Source organism: Beta vulgaris, chromosome 5 (genome assembly GCF_026745355.1).
Source record: "Beta vulgaris subsp. vulgaris cultivar EL10 chromosome 5, EL10.2, whole genome shotgun sequence".
NCBI classification, from domain to species: Eukaryota; Viridiplantae; Streptophyta; class Magnoliopsida; order Caryophyllales; family Amaranthaceae; genus Beta; species Beta vulgaris.
Window position 1 is genome coordinate 21,762,018 of NC_079206.1, and position 16,273 is coordinate 21,778,290.

General features: G+C 37.9%; 1 protein-coding gene across 1 annotated transcript; it reads left to right on the plus strand.

Annotated features, from left to right (window-relative positions):
- Positions 1-5,106: 5,106 nt before the first annotated feature.
- LOC125497830 (secreted RxLR effector protein 161-like) lies at positions 5,107-5,595 on the plus strand. Its single transcript, XM_048645528.1, has one exon. The coding sequence runs from the start codon at positions 5,107-5,109 to the stop codon at positions 5,593-5,595; it is 489 nt and encodes a 162-aa protein (XP_048501485.1).
- Positions 5,596-16,273: the final 10,678 nt, after the last annotated feature.

The following is a 16,273-nucleotide window of genomic DNA, read 5'->3' on the forward strand; positions in this document are numbered from 1 at the left end:
GGTATTATGAAATCTACTATATATATGTAATTTCTTGCTTGATATACATTGCTTAATTATTATTGCTTTGTTGTTGATTATTAGTGTTATTACAAGTCAGATTTTCGTGTGTGTGATATGCGCCTTTGTGTATGTGTGTTGTATGTATGTGACTTGTGTGTATGTGTGTTATGCGCCTGTGCCTTGTGTGTATGTGTGTTATATGTATGTGTGCACTGTTGTGCATATGCTCTGTTGTCTGTATGTTTATGTAGTGCGTTGTGTGGTAGGTTGTGGCATGTCTGTGAGACTGTGACAGTGGGGTGTTTGATTTGAATGCGAAGATTCTTATTATAAAATAATATTGTTGAAATAATTTAATTGAAAATTTGATTTATCATTTTGGAATTTATTTTAGACTGTGGAAAAAACCTTATATGTCATTTAGTAACAGATGCGGTTTCTGTAAAATCGCATCCGAAAAGCAACCAAAAAATGAGAGGTAAAATTGGCAGAAAAATCTGATGCGGTCCTGTGGTGGACCGCACCAGATTAAAAAAAATCTGATGCGGTTTATTTGGAACGCATCAGAAAATAAGTTATATTTCGCTCAAACAAATCCAACTGAGGCCCAGTCCACATAATGGTCGCCCAAACTAAACCCTAAATCTCATCCCTCTCTCTCATCCTCTAACCCACGAGTTTCTCTTCTCCCTCTCTCAGCCTCTCACCACCGCCGAGTTCACTTTGCCACCACCGACGAGTTCACTTCGTCACCACCGACGAGTTCACTTCGCCACCGACGAATCTTCTCGACCCCACCGACAAAATCAAGCCACCATCGACGAATTCAACCCACCATCGACGAATTCAACCCACCATCGACGAATTCTACCACCATCGACGAATTCAAGCCACCGACTAATACCCGAAATTGGGTTTGTTTGTGTTTTTATGGGATTTAATTTTTGAATATCACTAGGGGAAAAAACATAAAGGGCTGCGCAGGAAGGGCTGCGCTTTTCGTAAAAGCGCAGCCCTACTAGTGAAGGGCTGCTCTTTTTAAAAAAAGCGCAGCCCTTCACTAGTAGGGCTGCGCTTTTTTAAATAAGCGCAACCCTTCTGTAGGTAAGAAGGGCTGCGCTTTTAAAAAAGCGCAGCCCTACTTAGTGAAGGGTTGCGCTTTATTAAAAAGCGCAGCCCTTCTGCTTAGTAGGGCTGCGCTTTTTTAAAAAAGCGCAGCCCTTCCTGAAAAAATTTGAAATTTCGGAATCGCGGGCTTTGAATATTGAGCGGGGATTCGTCAAATATATTATCCCTTCTCTCTCCTCTCTACGTCCCTCATTATTCCTTTCCTCCTTCTCTCTCATCCTCTCTTCTCTCTCATCCTCTCTTTCTCTCAAAACTCCCATAAACATTTGCGACAAAACCTTGAAATGATTTGCACTAAACATGGCGACGGAGTCCGATTGCCTATTGTGATACCTTTTCGGAAGCGGAACGAGCCAACGAGTCAAACACACTGCTATGCTGTGACGTTTAGGCTTTTTAAGCCATCCGAGTTCGTTTAAGCTTTCAAATAGCCATTTTAAGTTTTTCCGAAATTTTTTTTTTCCTTTAAATTATGTATTTGGGTTTTGTTTTATGTATTTAAACATTATTAGGTTGTAGTTCTTCTATTTTTTCAGATCTATAATGTTCTTGTATACTTCTCTTTGTTTATATATTTTGATTAATGTTCTTGTATACTTCTCTTTGTTTTGATTAATGTTCTTGCTTGTATACTTCTCTTTGTTTTGATTAATGTTCTTGTATACTTCTCTTTGTTTTGAATGTTATTCTTGTATACTTCTCTTTGTTTATTTTGATTAATGTTATTCTTGTATACTTCTCTTTGTTTATTTTGATTAATGTTCTTGTATACTTCTCTTTGTATATTAGTTTTTGTTCCTTTTTTTCATTTTCGTTTCATTCTTTTTATTGTTTTGGGTTTAGTATTTTCGTTTCGTTTCTCTTCTCTTCTGTTTAATTTCAGAAAATGTGAGATTATGAGTAAAAAAATGACAAAAATTTTTTTTTTTTTTTTAATTTTTTTTTTGGTAGGAAGGGCTGCGCTAGTTAGGAAAAAGCGCAGCCCTTCTAGCCTAGAAGGGCTGCGCTTTTTCCAAACTAGCGCAGCCCTTCTGGGCTAGAAGGGCTGCGCTTTTTCCTAACTAGCGCAGCCCTTCTAGCTTAAGGGTTGCGCTTTTCTAGCGCAGCCCTACTTAAAAAGTGAAGGGCTGCTACTGAAAGGGCTGCCGTCAAAAAGCGCAGCCCTACATGCCTTTTTTAGCGCAACCCTTCTTCATTTTTCCACTAGTGAAAACATGAATAACGAACAACTGGTTCTACTCCATTCCCTGAAGCGAATGTGACATTCCATGACAACAATGGTCGTGGTCGTGGCCACGGTTATGGCCGAGGTCGGGGTGGTCATTTTAGACACTCGCATTCCCATCAGAAGTGGGATAATAGAGATGGTAACAAGCAAGATAAAAACAAAAGTGATAATGTTACTAATGAATGCTTTCGTTGTGGAGGAAAAGGCCACTAGTCCCGTATATGTCGTACACCAAAGCATCTTGTTGACCTTTATCAACAATCATTGAAGCAAAGAAAGAAAGCAGAGACAAACCTTGTATACGAAGATGGCGAAGGTGATTTTGATTCAGGCAATGCCACCCACTGGGAAGCATATGATTTTTACTCCACCCCTGAAGGGAATAATTAGCCACACAATTCATGATTATAAATTAGAAAATTTTGCTTATGTTTATTTTTGTTATTTAGTTTATTTTTCTTTGGTTTTTATATTTTATGGGACATTTTCTCGTTTGATAGTTTCTTTATTGGATATCTAATAATTTTGAGTTTGGTTGTTTATTTTGAATAGTTAGAAGTTTTGGATGATATACCTATTTGGTGAGAATTATTCTATTTTTTGAAGAATATTATGAGTAACTCTCAAGGAAAGTTAGCAATGAATAATGGAGATTTATGCCTAGCAGACAGTGCAACTGCTCATACTATACTCAAAGACAGGATATATACTTCTCTCAACTGACAATGAAAGAGAGTAGTGTGAGTACTATTTCTGGTAGTACAAATATTATAAAAGGCTTCCGAAGAGCAAATATATTATTACCAAAAGAGACAAAGTTTGAAATTGTTGATGCATTATATTCCCCTAAGTCTCAAAGATATCTATTGAGTTTTAAGGATATTCGCCGAAATGGATATCATATTGAAACAATAAGTGAGAAATAATGAATACCTTTACATCAACAATATAACTCAAGATACTAAACAAGTTTTGGAGAAGTTGCCAATACTCTCCACTGGTTTGTACTACACAAAAATTAATGCAATTGAAACACATATTGTAATAAACCAGAAGTTTATGGATAACTTTATTGTTTGGCATGACCGGCTAGGCCATCTCGGTTTAACTATGATGCGAAAAATAATTGAAAGTTCATGTGGACATTCATTGAAGAGCTAGCAGATTCTTCATAATAATTTTTCATGCGCTGCATGCTCACTTAGCAAATTAATAATTCAGCCATCTCCTGCCAAGATAAATTATAAATCAATTAATTTTCTAAAAAGAATTCAAGGAGACATATGCGGACCTATACACCCCCCTTGTGGGCCATTTAGATACTTTATGGTTCTAATTGATGCATCAACTAGATGGTCCCAAGTATCCTTGTTATCCTCTTGCAACCTGGCGTTTGCGAGATTACTTGCTCAATTAATTCGATTGCGAACAAATTTTCTAGATTTTCTAATCAAGAATATTCGTCTTGACAACGCTGGTGAATTCACTTCTCAATCTTTTAATGACTATTGCATGTCTTTTGGGATAAGTGTTGAACATCCTGTAGCTCATGTTCACACACAAAATGGTTTGGCAGAATCTTTGATTAAACGTCTCCAATTAATAGCAAGACCATTACTAATCAAGTCGAAACTCCCAATTATTGCTTGGGGACATGCAATTTTAAATGTAGCAGCATTAATTCGCATTAGCCCAACAACTTATCACAATATCTCCCCATCATAAAATCTCCCCATCTTAGAACTTTTGGATGTGCAATATATGTTCCAATCGCTCCACCACAACGAACTAAGATGGGCCCCCAAAGGAGGTTGGGTGTTTAGTTGGATTTGAATCCCCATCAATAATTAAATATTTAGAACCATCCACTGGGGATCTATTTACGACTCGCTTTGCAGATTGTCACTTTGACGAGTCAGTTTTTCCAACAATAGGGGGAGAAATAAAACAGCTGGAAAAAGAAATTAATTGGAAAGAATTATCATTGGCTCATCTAAATCCTCATAAAGCAATGTGAACTGGAAGTCCAAAAGATTATGCATTTACAAAAATAGCCAATGAATTGTAGACGCATTTACTGACCCAGAAAGAATGACTAAGTCACATATACGAGCTGTGAATGTTCCAATTAAAATTGATGTCCCGAAAGGACCAAATCTAGTTGCTAATGAGTCTTACGTACGCATGAAGCGTGGTAGACCAATCGGTTCCAAAGATATGAATCCTCGAAAGAAAAAAGGAGTAAAGAATGATGATGGCTAAATCGAGGAACAAATTATTTTAAGAAGATCTCCTGAAGAGACTTTAGACATGAATGAAAATAATGTTTCAGAAGAAACTCAGGTACCTGAAAATGAAGAAATATCTATAGATTACATCATGTCTGGAATTAAACGGAATCGAAATCAAATCGACGTCGATGATGTTTTTAATTTGCATGCAATGGAGCACTAGATGTTATGAATAATAAAGAGGATCATGAACCAAAATCTCTAGAGGAATGTAGAGAAAGAGATGATTGAGAAAAATGGAAAGAGGAGATTGATGGTGAATTGAAATCGTTGGCGAAAAGAAAAGTGTTTTGACTAACAGTCTGTACACCTGCAGGAGTGAAACTAGTGGGATACAAATGGGTCTTTGTGCGTAAAAGAAATGAAATGGGAGAAATTGTAAGATATAAAGCACGTTTTGTAGCACAATGATTCTCACAAAGACATGTTATTGATTATGAGGAGACATACTCCCCTATGGTGGATGCAACTACATTTAGATTTTTGATAAGTCTGGCAGTAAGAGCACTTGAGGTGAATAAAGATCATTTCCGTCTTCGGGAAGATAATGAAGATTTTCTTGGTCCTGAAGTATCATACTTAAGTGCAATTGGGGCATTGATGTATCTTACTAGTCATAGCCGACCTGATATTTCATTTTCTGTAAATTTGTTAGCAAGATTTAGCTCATGCCCAACTCGAAGACATTGGAATGGTGTTAAACAAGTACTTCATTATCTCCAAGGCAGAAAGGAAATGGGTTTGTTTTTCGCTTATCAATTCCAAAAAGATTTAATTGGTTTTGCAGATGCAGGTTTTATGTCTGATCCTCATAATGGTAATTCACAAACTGGATATGTGTTTACCTATGGTGGTACATCCATCTCTTGGCGCTCCATGAAACAAACTATTGTGGCTACCTCTTCTAATCATTCAGAAATATTGGCAATCCATGAAGCAAGCTAGTCGTGAATGTGTATGGTTAAGGTCTATGATTCACCACATACATAAGAACTGTAGTTCGTCATCTGGAGATGAAGCTGCAACAGTCTTGTATGAAGATAACACTACATGCATTACACAACTTAAGGAAGGGTACATCAATGGCGATCGAACAAAGCATATTGCACCAAAATTCTTCTTCACTCATGACCTTCAGAAGAATGGAGATATTAGAGTTTAGCAGATTAGTTCAAGTGAGAATTCGGCAAATTTGTTTACCAAGGCGCTACCTACATCTGTATTTGAGAAGCTAACACACTACATTTGGATGCGTCGTCTTAGAGATTTCAAGTGATGTATTCATTAGGGGGAGTAGATACGCGATACACTCTATGTCCCTTATCCTTGGTTGTGTCCCACTGGGATTTTCAAGGAAAGATTTTTAATAAGGCAACATCTAAAGCGTATAATTATGTACTCATTTTTTTTTTACTTCACTAGGTTTTATCCCAAAGGGTTTTTCCTAGTAAAGTTTTAATGAGGCATAATTAAATAATGGACATCCAAGGGGGAGTGTTATAAATAATTACATGGATGTCCATTATCCATCCCCGATATCTTCTAGGATATTCTGTATCTAGATTTGTACTTTAATAGGCTTCCTGTGATCCAAGGAAACCCTAATTCCTATGTATATATATACCCCTTTAGTGGTTGAATAAGATAACCTATTCTATTCTCTAATATCTTTCCCTTTGTTAGAACATTTTTTTTAATTTCAAAAAAGGATTTTTTTTTATTAAATGTTACTTGAATTTCAACTGGCTCATTTGTTTACATGCTAATACACGTAAAACAAGTTAAAGGGACCTTTTTTGTCAAAGAGTAATAAGAGTTGGTACCTACTAATAATAATCAATATTTGGACCTTTTACGGAAGATGGGCAATACTTTGGACCTTTTAAATCAATTTTTCCAGTAAAACAAGGGTTTAATAAAAAGTTAAGAGAGGGAATCAGGTTTACATAAGGTCTTAAAAATTTAGAAAAGAAAAGAAAATTCCCCTCAAAAAAAAAAAGAAAAGAAAAGAAAAAATAATTTCCTTAATTTCAAAACCGAAAAAAAAGGAAAAAGATATTTCATTAAAAGTCATTTGATCCATTAGTTTACCTGCTAGTTGAAGGAGACCTTTTTTGTCAAATGATATTAAAAATTGGTACCTATTTCTTTCAAAAAAAAAGAAAAAGAACTTGGTACCTAATAATAATAATCCATAGTTTGGACCTTTTATAGGAGATGGGCAATACTTCAGACCTTTCATATCAGTTTTTCCAAAAAAAAAAAAATAAGGTAAATTGTGACGAGAAAACAAAAGATTTTACCTTTAATTGAATGGGTCTTAAAAAGTCATTTTATCCTTAATGAAATGGAGAGAGTGACGAGCAAACAATTTATTTTTTTTTACTGGAAAGGAAACAAAAGATAAGTAAAGGTAATTTAGTAAACTTTTTTATTTATTCCAATACTATTGTCAAACTATACCAAACATAGAAAAATACTCAATCCCACCTATCCCTGCCCATCCGACGCACATGAGTGAAGAAGATTTGCGTCGAACACGCCTATTGTACGTTGCAAATCCTTGTATCAGGCTTTTTGTGTCAGACAGATAAGTGCATCCGACGGAGATGATTAAAGCAGTTGGGGAGGATAAGAATTAGCAAAATAAAAAAAATTGAAAAAATGTATCGTATATAACCGATGTCCGACGAATATAACATTATAATATATAACACCCACTTTTTTCTCAGCCTTCTCACTCTTTCTCTCTTCTATCTTTATGATCTCCTCAATCTCTCTCACCATTCTCCAACTCTCCCACCATTCTTAAGATTCTTTCAATTGCACTACTGCTATCTAACCTAACCCATCTACTACACACTCATTGCTATTCTCTCTCCTCCTCTTTGCCGCCATCGCCGCCTGCATCTTCTACCCTAAACAACACTGCCGCAACGGATCTCACTCTTCAACCTCTTCACCGCCGCAAGCCCGTCTTTATTTCCTCTCTCTTTAGCCGTGTCATGAAGTCCTTCGTTTTTACTGTTAATCTTCAAGTTCTAGGTTCTAAATTATTTTGAATTTCTTTTTTTTTATTAAAATAATATTGAAATTGTGCGAAATTGGCTGTTTTATTGATCTTTTGAAAATCTGAGATTATTATTGTTGCGATTTTAACCCTTTTCTCATGATGATGACTTTTCCTCTTTTTCGGTATTTATTAGATCTAAGTTATTTCATTTCTCTATTTTTTTGGTAAAAAAATGTTCTTGCTGATTTAATATTTTCGTTTATATGAAGATCGAAACTCGGAGACGTGTCGGTCGTTTCTCCGAGGAATCGTCGTGAATAGACTCGCTAGTGGCGACGAAGAAGTTGATTTCATTTCATCCCCAGATAATTGTGAAATGACATTGAAACTTTAGGTTTTTTTTTTTGATATTCTGGTGATTCAAATTCAAAATAAGAGGCGGCAGCTAGGGTTTGCAAATTGGGGTTTCATCTAGTAATTGAAACTTTAAAACTGTAAAAATTAATTATGGAATTATATTTTAGTCATTGAATTTTTTTTGGTTCACATTATGTATTTTTTTTTATGATGTGAAATTGATATACGGGGAAGATCTATTGAGTTTTTGTTGTCAATTGAGTTTCATTTTTTTTACAAAACTTCCCATTTGCGTGGGATATGACATTTAATCTGACGCAAATCCCCCTTTTTAATAAATAATGACCTATCTGCGTCGCATGTTATTATGAGATCGACACAAATCAGAATCATTTGCATCACATATTGCTCGTTGTCCAACGCAAATCCTTTCATTTGTGTCATATCTTCTACTGGGTCTGACGCAGTTGGCGAGGCATCATGTGCATCGGACATGGAGTTTTGTTCGACGCAGATATCTATGCATCTGATATCTATGCATCTGCGTCGTGTCCTGATCCGACGCAGATCATGTCTCCGTCATTTGTGTCAATACCTGTGCCGTCGGATCGATATCCAACGCAAATGGTGGTCCCAGGTCCGACGCAAATTAATGATTTTATACTAGTGATGGGCTGGGGGAGGGCTTGTAGGGGATGGGGGAGGGCTAGGGTTGTGTGACCCTATAGTTATCATTTGTAATTCTATTGATTGATGCTTTTCTTAATTGAATTATGTGATTAAAGTACCGTGTGTGATTTGTTAATTGTAAGAGAAAGAAGTGAAGGAACGCAAACAAACTATCTCTCTTCTCATAATTGCTCCTCTTTGGTGTTGAGAGGTAATTAGCCTAATTTTCTTGTTTTTGATTTGTTGGATGTTGATGAGGAAAAATTAATATGTGTTCCAATTTGAGTAAGATATGACAATGTATTTATATTTCTTGATATGAAATTATATGAAAACAATGTAATTTAGCTATGAAATCTACAAGTGTTTGAATCATCATCATATGCCTAGATACCCGTTCAAGACTTACTCATTAGGAGCAAGTCTTGAATAGTCCCAGTTTGGGACTGTTCTTGGACGTTTGATCTCACTTAGGTGGTGAATGTGTGTCTTCTTTTCATTATGAGGAAAGTCTTGGCGTACCGTTTCTCTACATTGTTCTCTGGGTACATATGTAGATAAACAATTATCTACATTGTGTACTTGGAGAACCGTTGGGAAATGCTTTTCCTTAGCATTGAAAAGTTGGCATATATTCACTAGTGAGATTAGACGTCCAAAGGTGGGTTAGGTTGGAATGATAAGGACCTTCGGCTGCATGGATACATTTGAACATGTCACTATCTTAGCTTGCATGTGTCTGTGTGTGATTTGAATATGTGACTTTCTTGCATGTGTATGTACTTAAATAATGATTGATACATTATTATTATTGGTTGTATTTAATTTTTAGAGGTGTTCTTGAATGTGATGGATCATACTTGGATATATGGTAGTCGTGAATCGATTGAGCTTGTGAATGGGGTCTCAAGATTATGTAAATCTGCATTACAATATCAAACATTCTCTTGACCAGTCGACTTTTATTGTCCTTGTGTCGATTGTGGAAATGTGAGCAATGTTAGTAGTATACATTTGCTTAGGGAGCATGTCTTTCGCCGTGGGTTTAGGCCTAAATACCACATATGGGTTTGGCATGGTGAGGAGGGGAAGTATATAGGAATTTCTAGGGTAACGAACGGTGTATATGAAGAAAAGAAGGATTTAGAGCTCCTTGATGAGGTCGGGTATAAGAATTGGGATGATGAGTATGCAGATGATGATAGGGTTCGGGAAGACGAGATGATACATGAGGTTGAAGATCACTCATGTAAACGACCTCGAATTTTTTAGTCTATGTCTAAGGCTGCTGAAAAGTCGTTGTATCTAGGTTGTACAAAGTACACCAAACTTTCCGTTGTGATAACACTCTTCAACATTAAGTCGAAAGCTGGTTGGACAGACTCTAGTTTCACATCGTTGTTGGAAGTTTTAGCTGATATGCTCCATAATGGAAACGAACTTCCAAAGTCGTACTATTATGCTAAGAAATTCATGTGTCCTTTCGGTTTAGAGTACAAGCGGATACATGTTTGTCCTAACGATTGTGTGCTTTATCGTAATGAGTATGAGCATTTACATGAGTGTCCACATTATTGTGGATTGTCGAGGTACAAGCGTTAAGGAGTTGAGGGTAGTGAAGGAGCTGGGGGTAGTGAAGGACCACCAGATTAGGTGTTGTGATATCTACCCATAATACCTAGAATTAAAGTGCATGTTCTTAATCAAAGGAGATGCGAAGAATTTGAGGTGGCATGCAAATCATAGGAAGAAAAACGGTCTGCTAAAGCATCTGGTTGATTCACCTGAGTGGAAAAATATCGCCAGCGGGCATAAGGCATTTGGTGATGAGGATAGGAATCTGAGGCTTGGATCATGTACGGATGGCATGAACCCTTTTGGCAATCTTAGTTCTCAACATGGTACATAGCCAGTAGTTTAAGTGGCTTATAACTAACCTCCTTGGTTGTGTATAAAATGCAAGTAGATCATAGTTTCGCTTTGTATATCGGGGCCAAAACAACCTGGAAATGACATACATGTATACCTTCAACCGCTTATTGAAGATTTACAGAAGATGTGGAACGAAGGAGCTAGTGTTAGTATTTGATGCATATATATATGCTAATGAGATGTTCACTCTACGTACCATGATTTTATGTACTATGAATGATTATCCAGCTTATAGAAACTTATCTGGGTACGAAACCAGAGGAAAACAACCGTGCCCGATTTGTATAGAATACATGAAGTCTACACACCTTAAGGTCTGCAAACATATCTATATGCCCACACGAAGGCTCCTCGGACGCGACCATCCCTATCGGTTTAAGAAGCACACATTCAATGGGACAGTTGAAGAGGAAGTTGCTCGTAGACCATTAACTGGTATTGAAGTTTATAATTAGGATAAGGGGATTGAAACAATCTTTGGTAAACTTGCGAGTGAGGTTGATGGACCTACAGGATTATGGAAAAAGGAGCCATTTTAGAAACTCCTTTATTGGAAAGATCTAGAGGTCAGACTCTGTTTGGATGTCATGCACATAGACAAGAATGTTTGTGAAGCTATTCTTACGACACTTATGAATATTCCGGGCAAGACAAAAGGTGTTAAGGCGTCACGACTATACTTGGAAAAATACGGGCTTCGACCAGAGTTGTGGGCTTAAAAAAGGGACAAAAGGAAGAAGAAAGTAGTGAAGGAAAGGGTTGATGAGGAAACTCAGAAAAGAAAAAAAGAAGGTAGACGATTCGAAGAAGAATCTTTTGCCACCGGATTGCTATACGATGTCGAGAGCTGGAGAAACGGATTTTTGCGAGTCGTTGTATGACATTAAGGTTCCAACTGGCTACTCATCAAATATGAAGCGATTTGTTACCTTAAATGGTGAGTTGAAGTTATCGAGTATGAAATCTCACGATTGTCATGTCATGATGTAAGTATTCTTACCAATTGTAATTCGTGGGTTACTTCCAAAGCATGTGAGGCACACCATTAGAAAACTTTGTTCATTTTTCCATACAATATGCAGCAAAGTCCTAGAACCGTTGACCCTCGGTTCCTTGGAGGACGGAGTAATTGAAACTCTATGCAAAGTTGAGATGTCCCCCCCCCCACATTCTTTGACATTATGGTCCATCTAGTTGGAGAAATTAAGTTGTGTGGTCTATTATTTTTAAGGTGGTGATATCCTTTTGAGCGATATATGGGTACTTTATACAGATAAACTGCGAAATCCTGCATAACCAGAAGGTAATATAATTCAAGGGATTGTGCGTGAAGAGATCGGTAATATTGTGGCTGAGTATTTTGCTAATGTTGATCATGTTAGACTTTTGACATCTCAACACGAGGGCAGACTTAAGGGCAAGGGTAGAATTGGTTCTAAATTGATTTCACCATCTATAGAGAAGCGTACATAAGCCCACTTATTTATGTTGCATGACGTAGCAGTAGTCCATCTTTATTTAGATAAACATAGGAAGGAATTACGTCTTAGCAACCCAGGAAAAGAAATAAAGGCATTTTGACGCAAATGCATATGACGTTAATTAATTTCTTTCATAAACGAGTAGTGAATGATTTGGATGAAAGTGTTTCTAAAACAGTCAAGTGGTTAGAATTTCGTCCTCGTGAAGCTGTATGCTCTGATGAGGGTTATGATATTAATGGATATACATTTTCGACTGAACGTCAAGATCTTAAGTCGACATTGCAACAAAATAGTGGTGTTTCACTTGTGGCATCATCTGCACAATACCCAAGCTCGAAGGATAAGTCGCATATACTTGTTGACATCATTAATTATCGGTGAATTCAAGAAATATGGGAACTGGACTATTGTAATTTTCGTATTTGCCTCTTGTGTTGCAAGTGGGTTGACGATAATTGACGTTGCGTAAAAAAAGATACTCTTGTGGACGTTGGTCGTCTACATGAAACACATGAGCCATTTGTACTTGCATCACAAGTTAAGCAAGTATTTTATGCAACTGATCCTGCTAATAGTAAGTGGTCGATTGTTATACCTAGCAAAAGGATTATCCTCGGAATTGGTGATGTTGATGATGAGAAAGATAATGATGCATTTGAGCACATTCTAACTTTTACCTATCCTGAAAATAGAGTGGAAGATGATGTGAATATGTCGAAGAACTATATGCGTGTGGATAACACAGAAGGGATACATGTTGTTGAAGATCCTAAAAAACGGTGGAAGGTCAATAAATTATGAGTCATATACTCAAGAGTCTAACTTGCCCAATTCGTAACTAATATAATGATTTTTTTGCTTATTTTCGTTGTTGGTTGAATTTTGGGAAAGAAAAGGTCATTTTAGGCCTACATGGCAAGGGGAGAGTGGTGGTGGTGGACTGTTGCAAATGTGGAGAGTTACATATGCCAATATGAGTTAGAATGAAACTACATATTAGATTTTTGTGCATAAATTTTCATGTAAATACAATTGGGAAACAAAAAGGTTTAAAGAAAAGGGGGGGAGTTGTGCGAGGGGGCAACAGCGGGGGGAGGGCTATTACGGGCTTGGGGTGGGGAGGAGAGGAAATGGGAGAGGCATGCACGGGATTGGGGGTCTGTGCAGGGGAGAAGAGTGGTGTGTAGGAGGTTGGGAGGTAAGTGCAGGGAGAGGAAATGGATGGGCATGGGAGGGGTGGGAAGGGGTTGGGGGGTCTGTGCAGGGAGGGGAGGGGTGGACAAGGACAGGGGAGGGATGTGCAGGGGTTGGAGGGTCTATGTATGGGAGGGGAGTGGTGTCTAGGGGGAGGGGGTCTGTGTAGGGAGAGGGCAGTAAGGGGTTGTGAAGGGGGTGGGGGATCTATGTAGGGAGGGGAGGGATGGGTAGGGGAGGGAAGGGATGTGCAGACCCCTCCCCTGCCCACCCCTCCTCTTCACTCTTCCTACACAGACCCCCCTAACCCCGTGCACACCACTCCCTTCCCCTACATAGACCCCTCAACTCTCTGCCCACCCCTCCCCTGCCTACCTCTCCTTTACCTACACAGAGCCCCCAACCCCCTGCACATCCATCCCTTCTCCCTGCCCACCCCTCCTCTCCCCTTCCCACCCTCCCCTCTCCCTTTCCCAGAGCCCCTAATCCCCTGCAAACCCTTCCCTTGCCCACCTATTCCCTCTCCTTGCATAGACCCCCCAACCTTTCCACCCCTCCCCTTTCCTTGCACAAACCCCAACCCCTGGACACCCCTCCCCTCCATAGACCCCCCATCCCTCCGCTCCACAGCCCCCCTTGCCCCTTAGTACCAATGTTAATTTTTTTTGTTTTCTTAAGCTTTATATATTAATGCGTATATTTTGACTATTTCACGGAGATGACGGATGTGCATGTGGATAAGAGCATGAGTAGTGAACACACTATCGAGGATGAGTCAGATGACGAGAGAAAGGAATGGAATAAAGGTGATCTCGAGGATCGGGATCTTGAGGTTGAGTTCATTATTAAGCTTGAGAGTGTAGCGGGTGTAAATGCTCTCATGGGAAAGGATTACGTGCAAGACCGACCTCACCGTGAAGAATTAAATACGCAAGTCAAGAGTTTCAAAAGCACTACAAATTGGTAGGAAATCATTGGCGACGGAAAAGAGTAAAGGAAGGGGACCTACAAAGTCACTAGGGTAACACACAACTATGACTTTGGAATACGATAATATGGGTCAACCTTGTGGAAAGTGGCGTCATAAGTATGCCATGCAAATTGGCCTTTGCATGCGAAAACTCTCCATTGTGCACTAATGGAAATAGGTGCCTAAGGGGTTGAAGAAATGTCTATGTGATGATACTATGGTAAGTTTCGCGTACAATAACATTTAGTTTCTTAATTATTTAGTTAAATATAAGTGTAATATTACTGATATCGTATATATTACAACAATTGTGAAAACTAATTTGTGACATGCGTTTTTTTTATAGAATCAATTCAATATCGAAGATGATGAAGTCAGGAAGAATGTATATTTATTTGCGGTTTCCGAGAGATTCAGAGATTTCACGGCTAAGTTAGTATATGAGTGGATCACTAAGCGGAGGAAAGTAGTAGCTAGGTACAAAGAAGAAGAAAATCTATGACGGAGAAACGCCATCCGGTTATCAGACTTCACCGGAAACATCATCTGAACCCTCCAAATTACCATTTCAGATATAGAAAACTATCAAACTTGAAGAGTGGGAAGCATTTGTTGCCAAAAAAACTACCCTAGAAGCTATTGTAAGAATATTTTATTAATATTTACTACACTTAGCTCCATTATTATTGTATACTACCGTACCAAACCTTTGTTTGTAATTGTGTGTTTTAGGCAAGACGTTAGAGAAGTAGCGCGAGTGCAATAGCTAGGAAGCATTATCATCATTTGGGTGCTCATTCGTACAATGAGGCGAGAGAGAAATGGATGTTCTCCCATTACTCCCACAATGGGGTCGACAATGGCAACCGTGACTAGCTCTAGGACCACAGTTACATATGTTCACCAAACAGGCCAGACAGAGTCCTTGATTGGTGGTGTTCGATGCATGGGGTTGATGCAAAGGGAAAAAGAGTCTTGCCTGATCCCGATACTGAACCGATAGCCAACGCTATTGTAAGTGCACAAAAAATGTCATTTTCTTGTATTCCAAGTGATATAACCACATATATATGCGTATTTTATTTTCTATTTCCTATGATAGTTAGTAATATCTTTGATTTTAACTAATTACTAGGTTTGGAGGAAGACCGTTTCACATGATAGGAAGGCAAAGAAGGCAGGTTCACCTGATAAGAAGGTAAGTTTACGTGATGAAGGTGAATGAAATGTGTTGAAGGCAAATGTTTCATGTGCAAAGAATCCACTTATTCTCGAGCCAGAGCTGTTGCGAGGCCTTAATATTCCATGCTTTTGGTTACATGAGTGCGCTAGCGATTTACCCAATGATAATACAATATAGGTTCCTTTGGGGGCACAACAATTCCACTAAATTGAGGAGTCATCGACATTCATTTCTTAGCTCGATATCAAAGAATTCTTATGTGGGGTAGAGTTGAATGTTTCCATGATACAAACTTTCATGAGGTAATGCATAAGTATATAAATATACATATACATATGTTTAATTAGTTTTCAATTCAACTTCCATAATAAGTAAATTAACTTTTAATCAATATAATTTCTCAGGTTATTATACAATGAACTGCTTGGAACATCAAGTGACTCAATGTTTGGTTAGCTATGTCGAAACATAATACGAGATGACAATTGCTTAAAAAACAAAGTCGAAGTGAAAGAGTATATCAATATGAGTTTCAAAGCATCATCTTGTTTATGAGTTCATCAGATCATCATTGTCCCATATATTGAAAAGTATGCTTGTTAAACCTGCTTTACTTTTATTATTCAATAATTAAATTCACCTATTAATTGTTCTATGATCAATCACTATATTTCTTTGTCTTTGTAGCTTTGGTTGGACACTGATTGGGATATGTGTATTAATTAACCAAGTCTACCACATTGACTCTTTGCATCAACAACCACCATGGTACAATCCTTACTAATCAAATCATTGTTGAATAGGTAGCCTAACCGAAACTA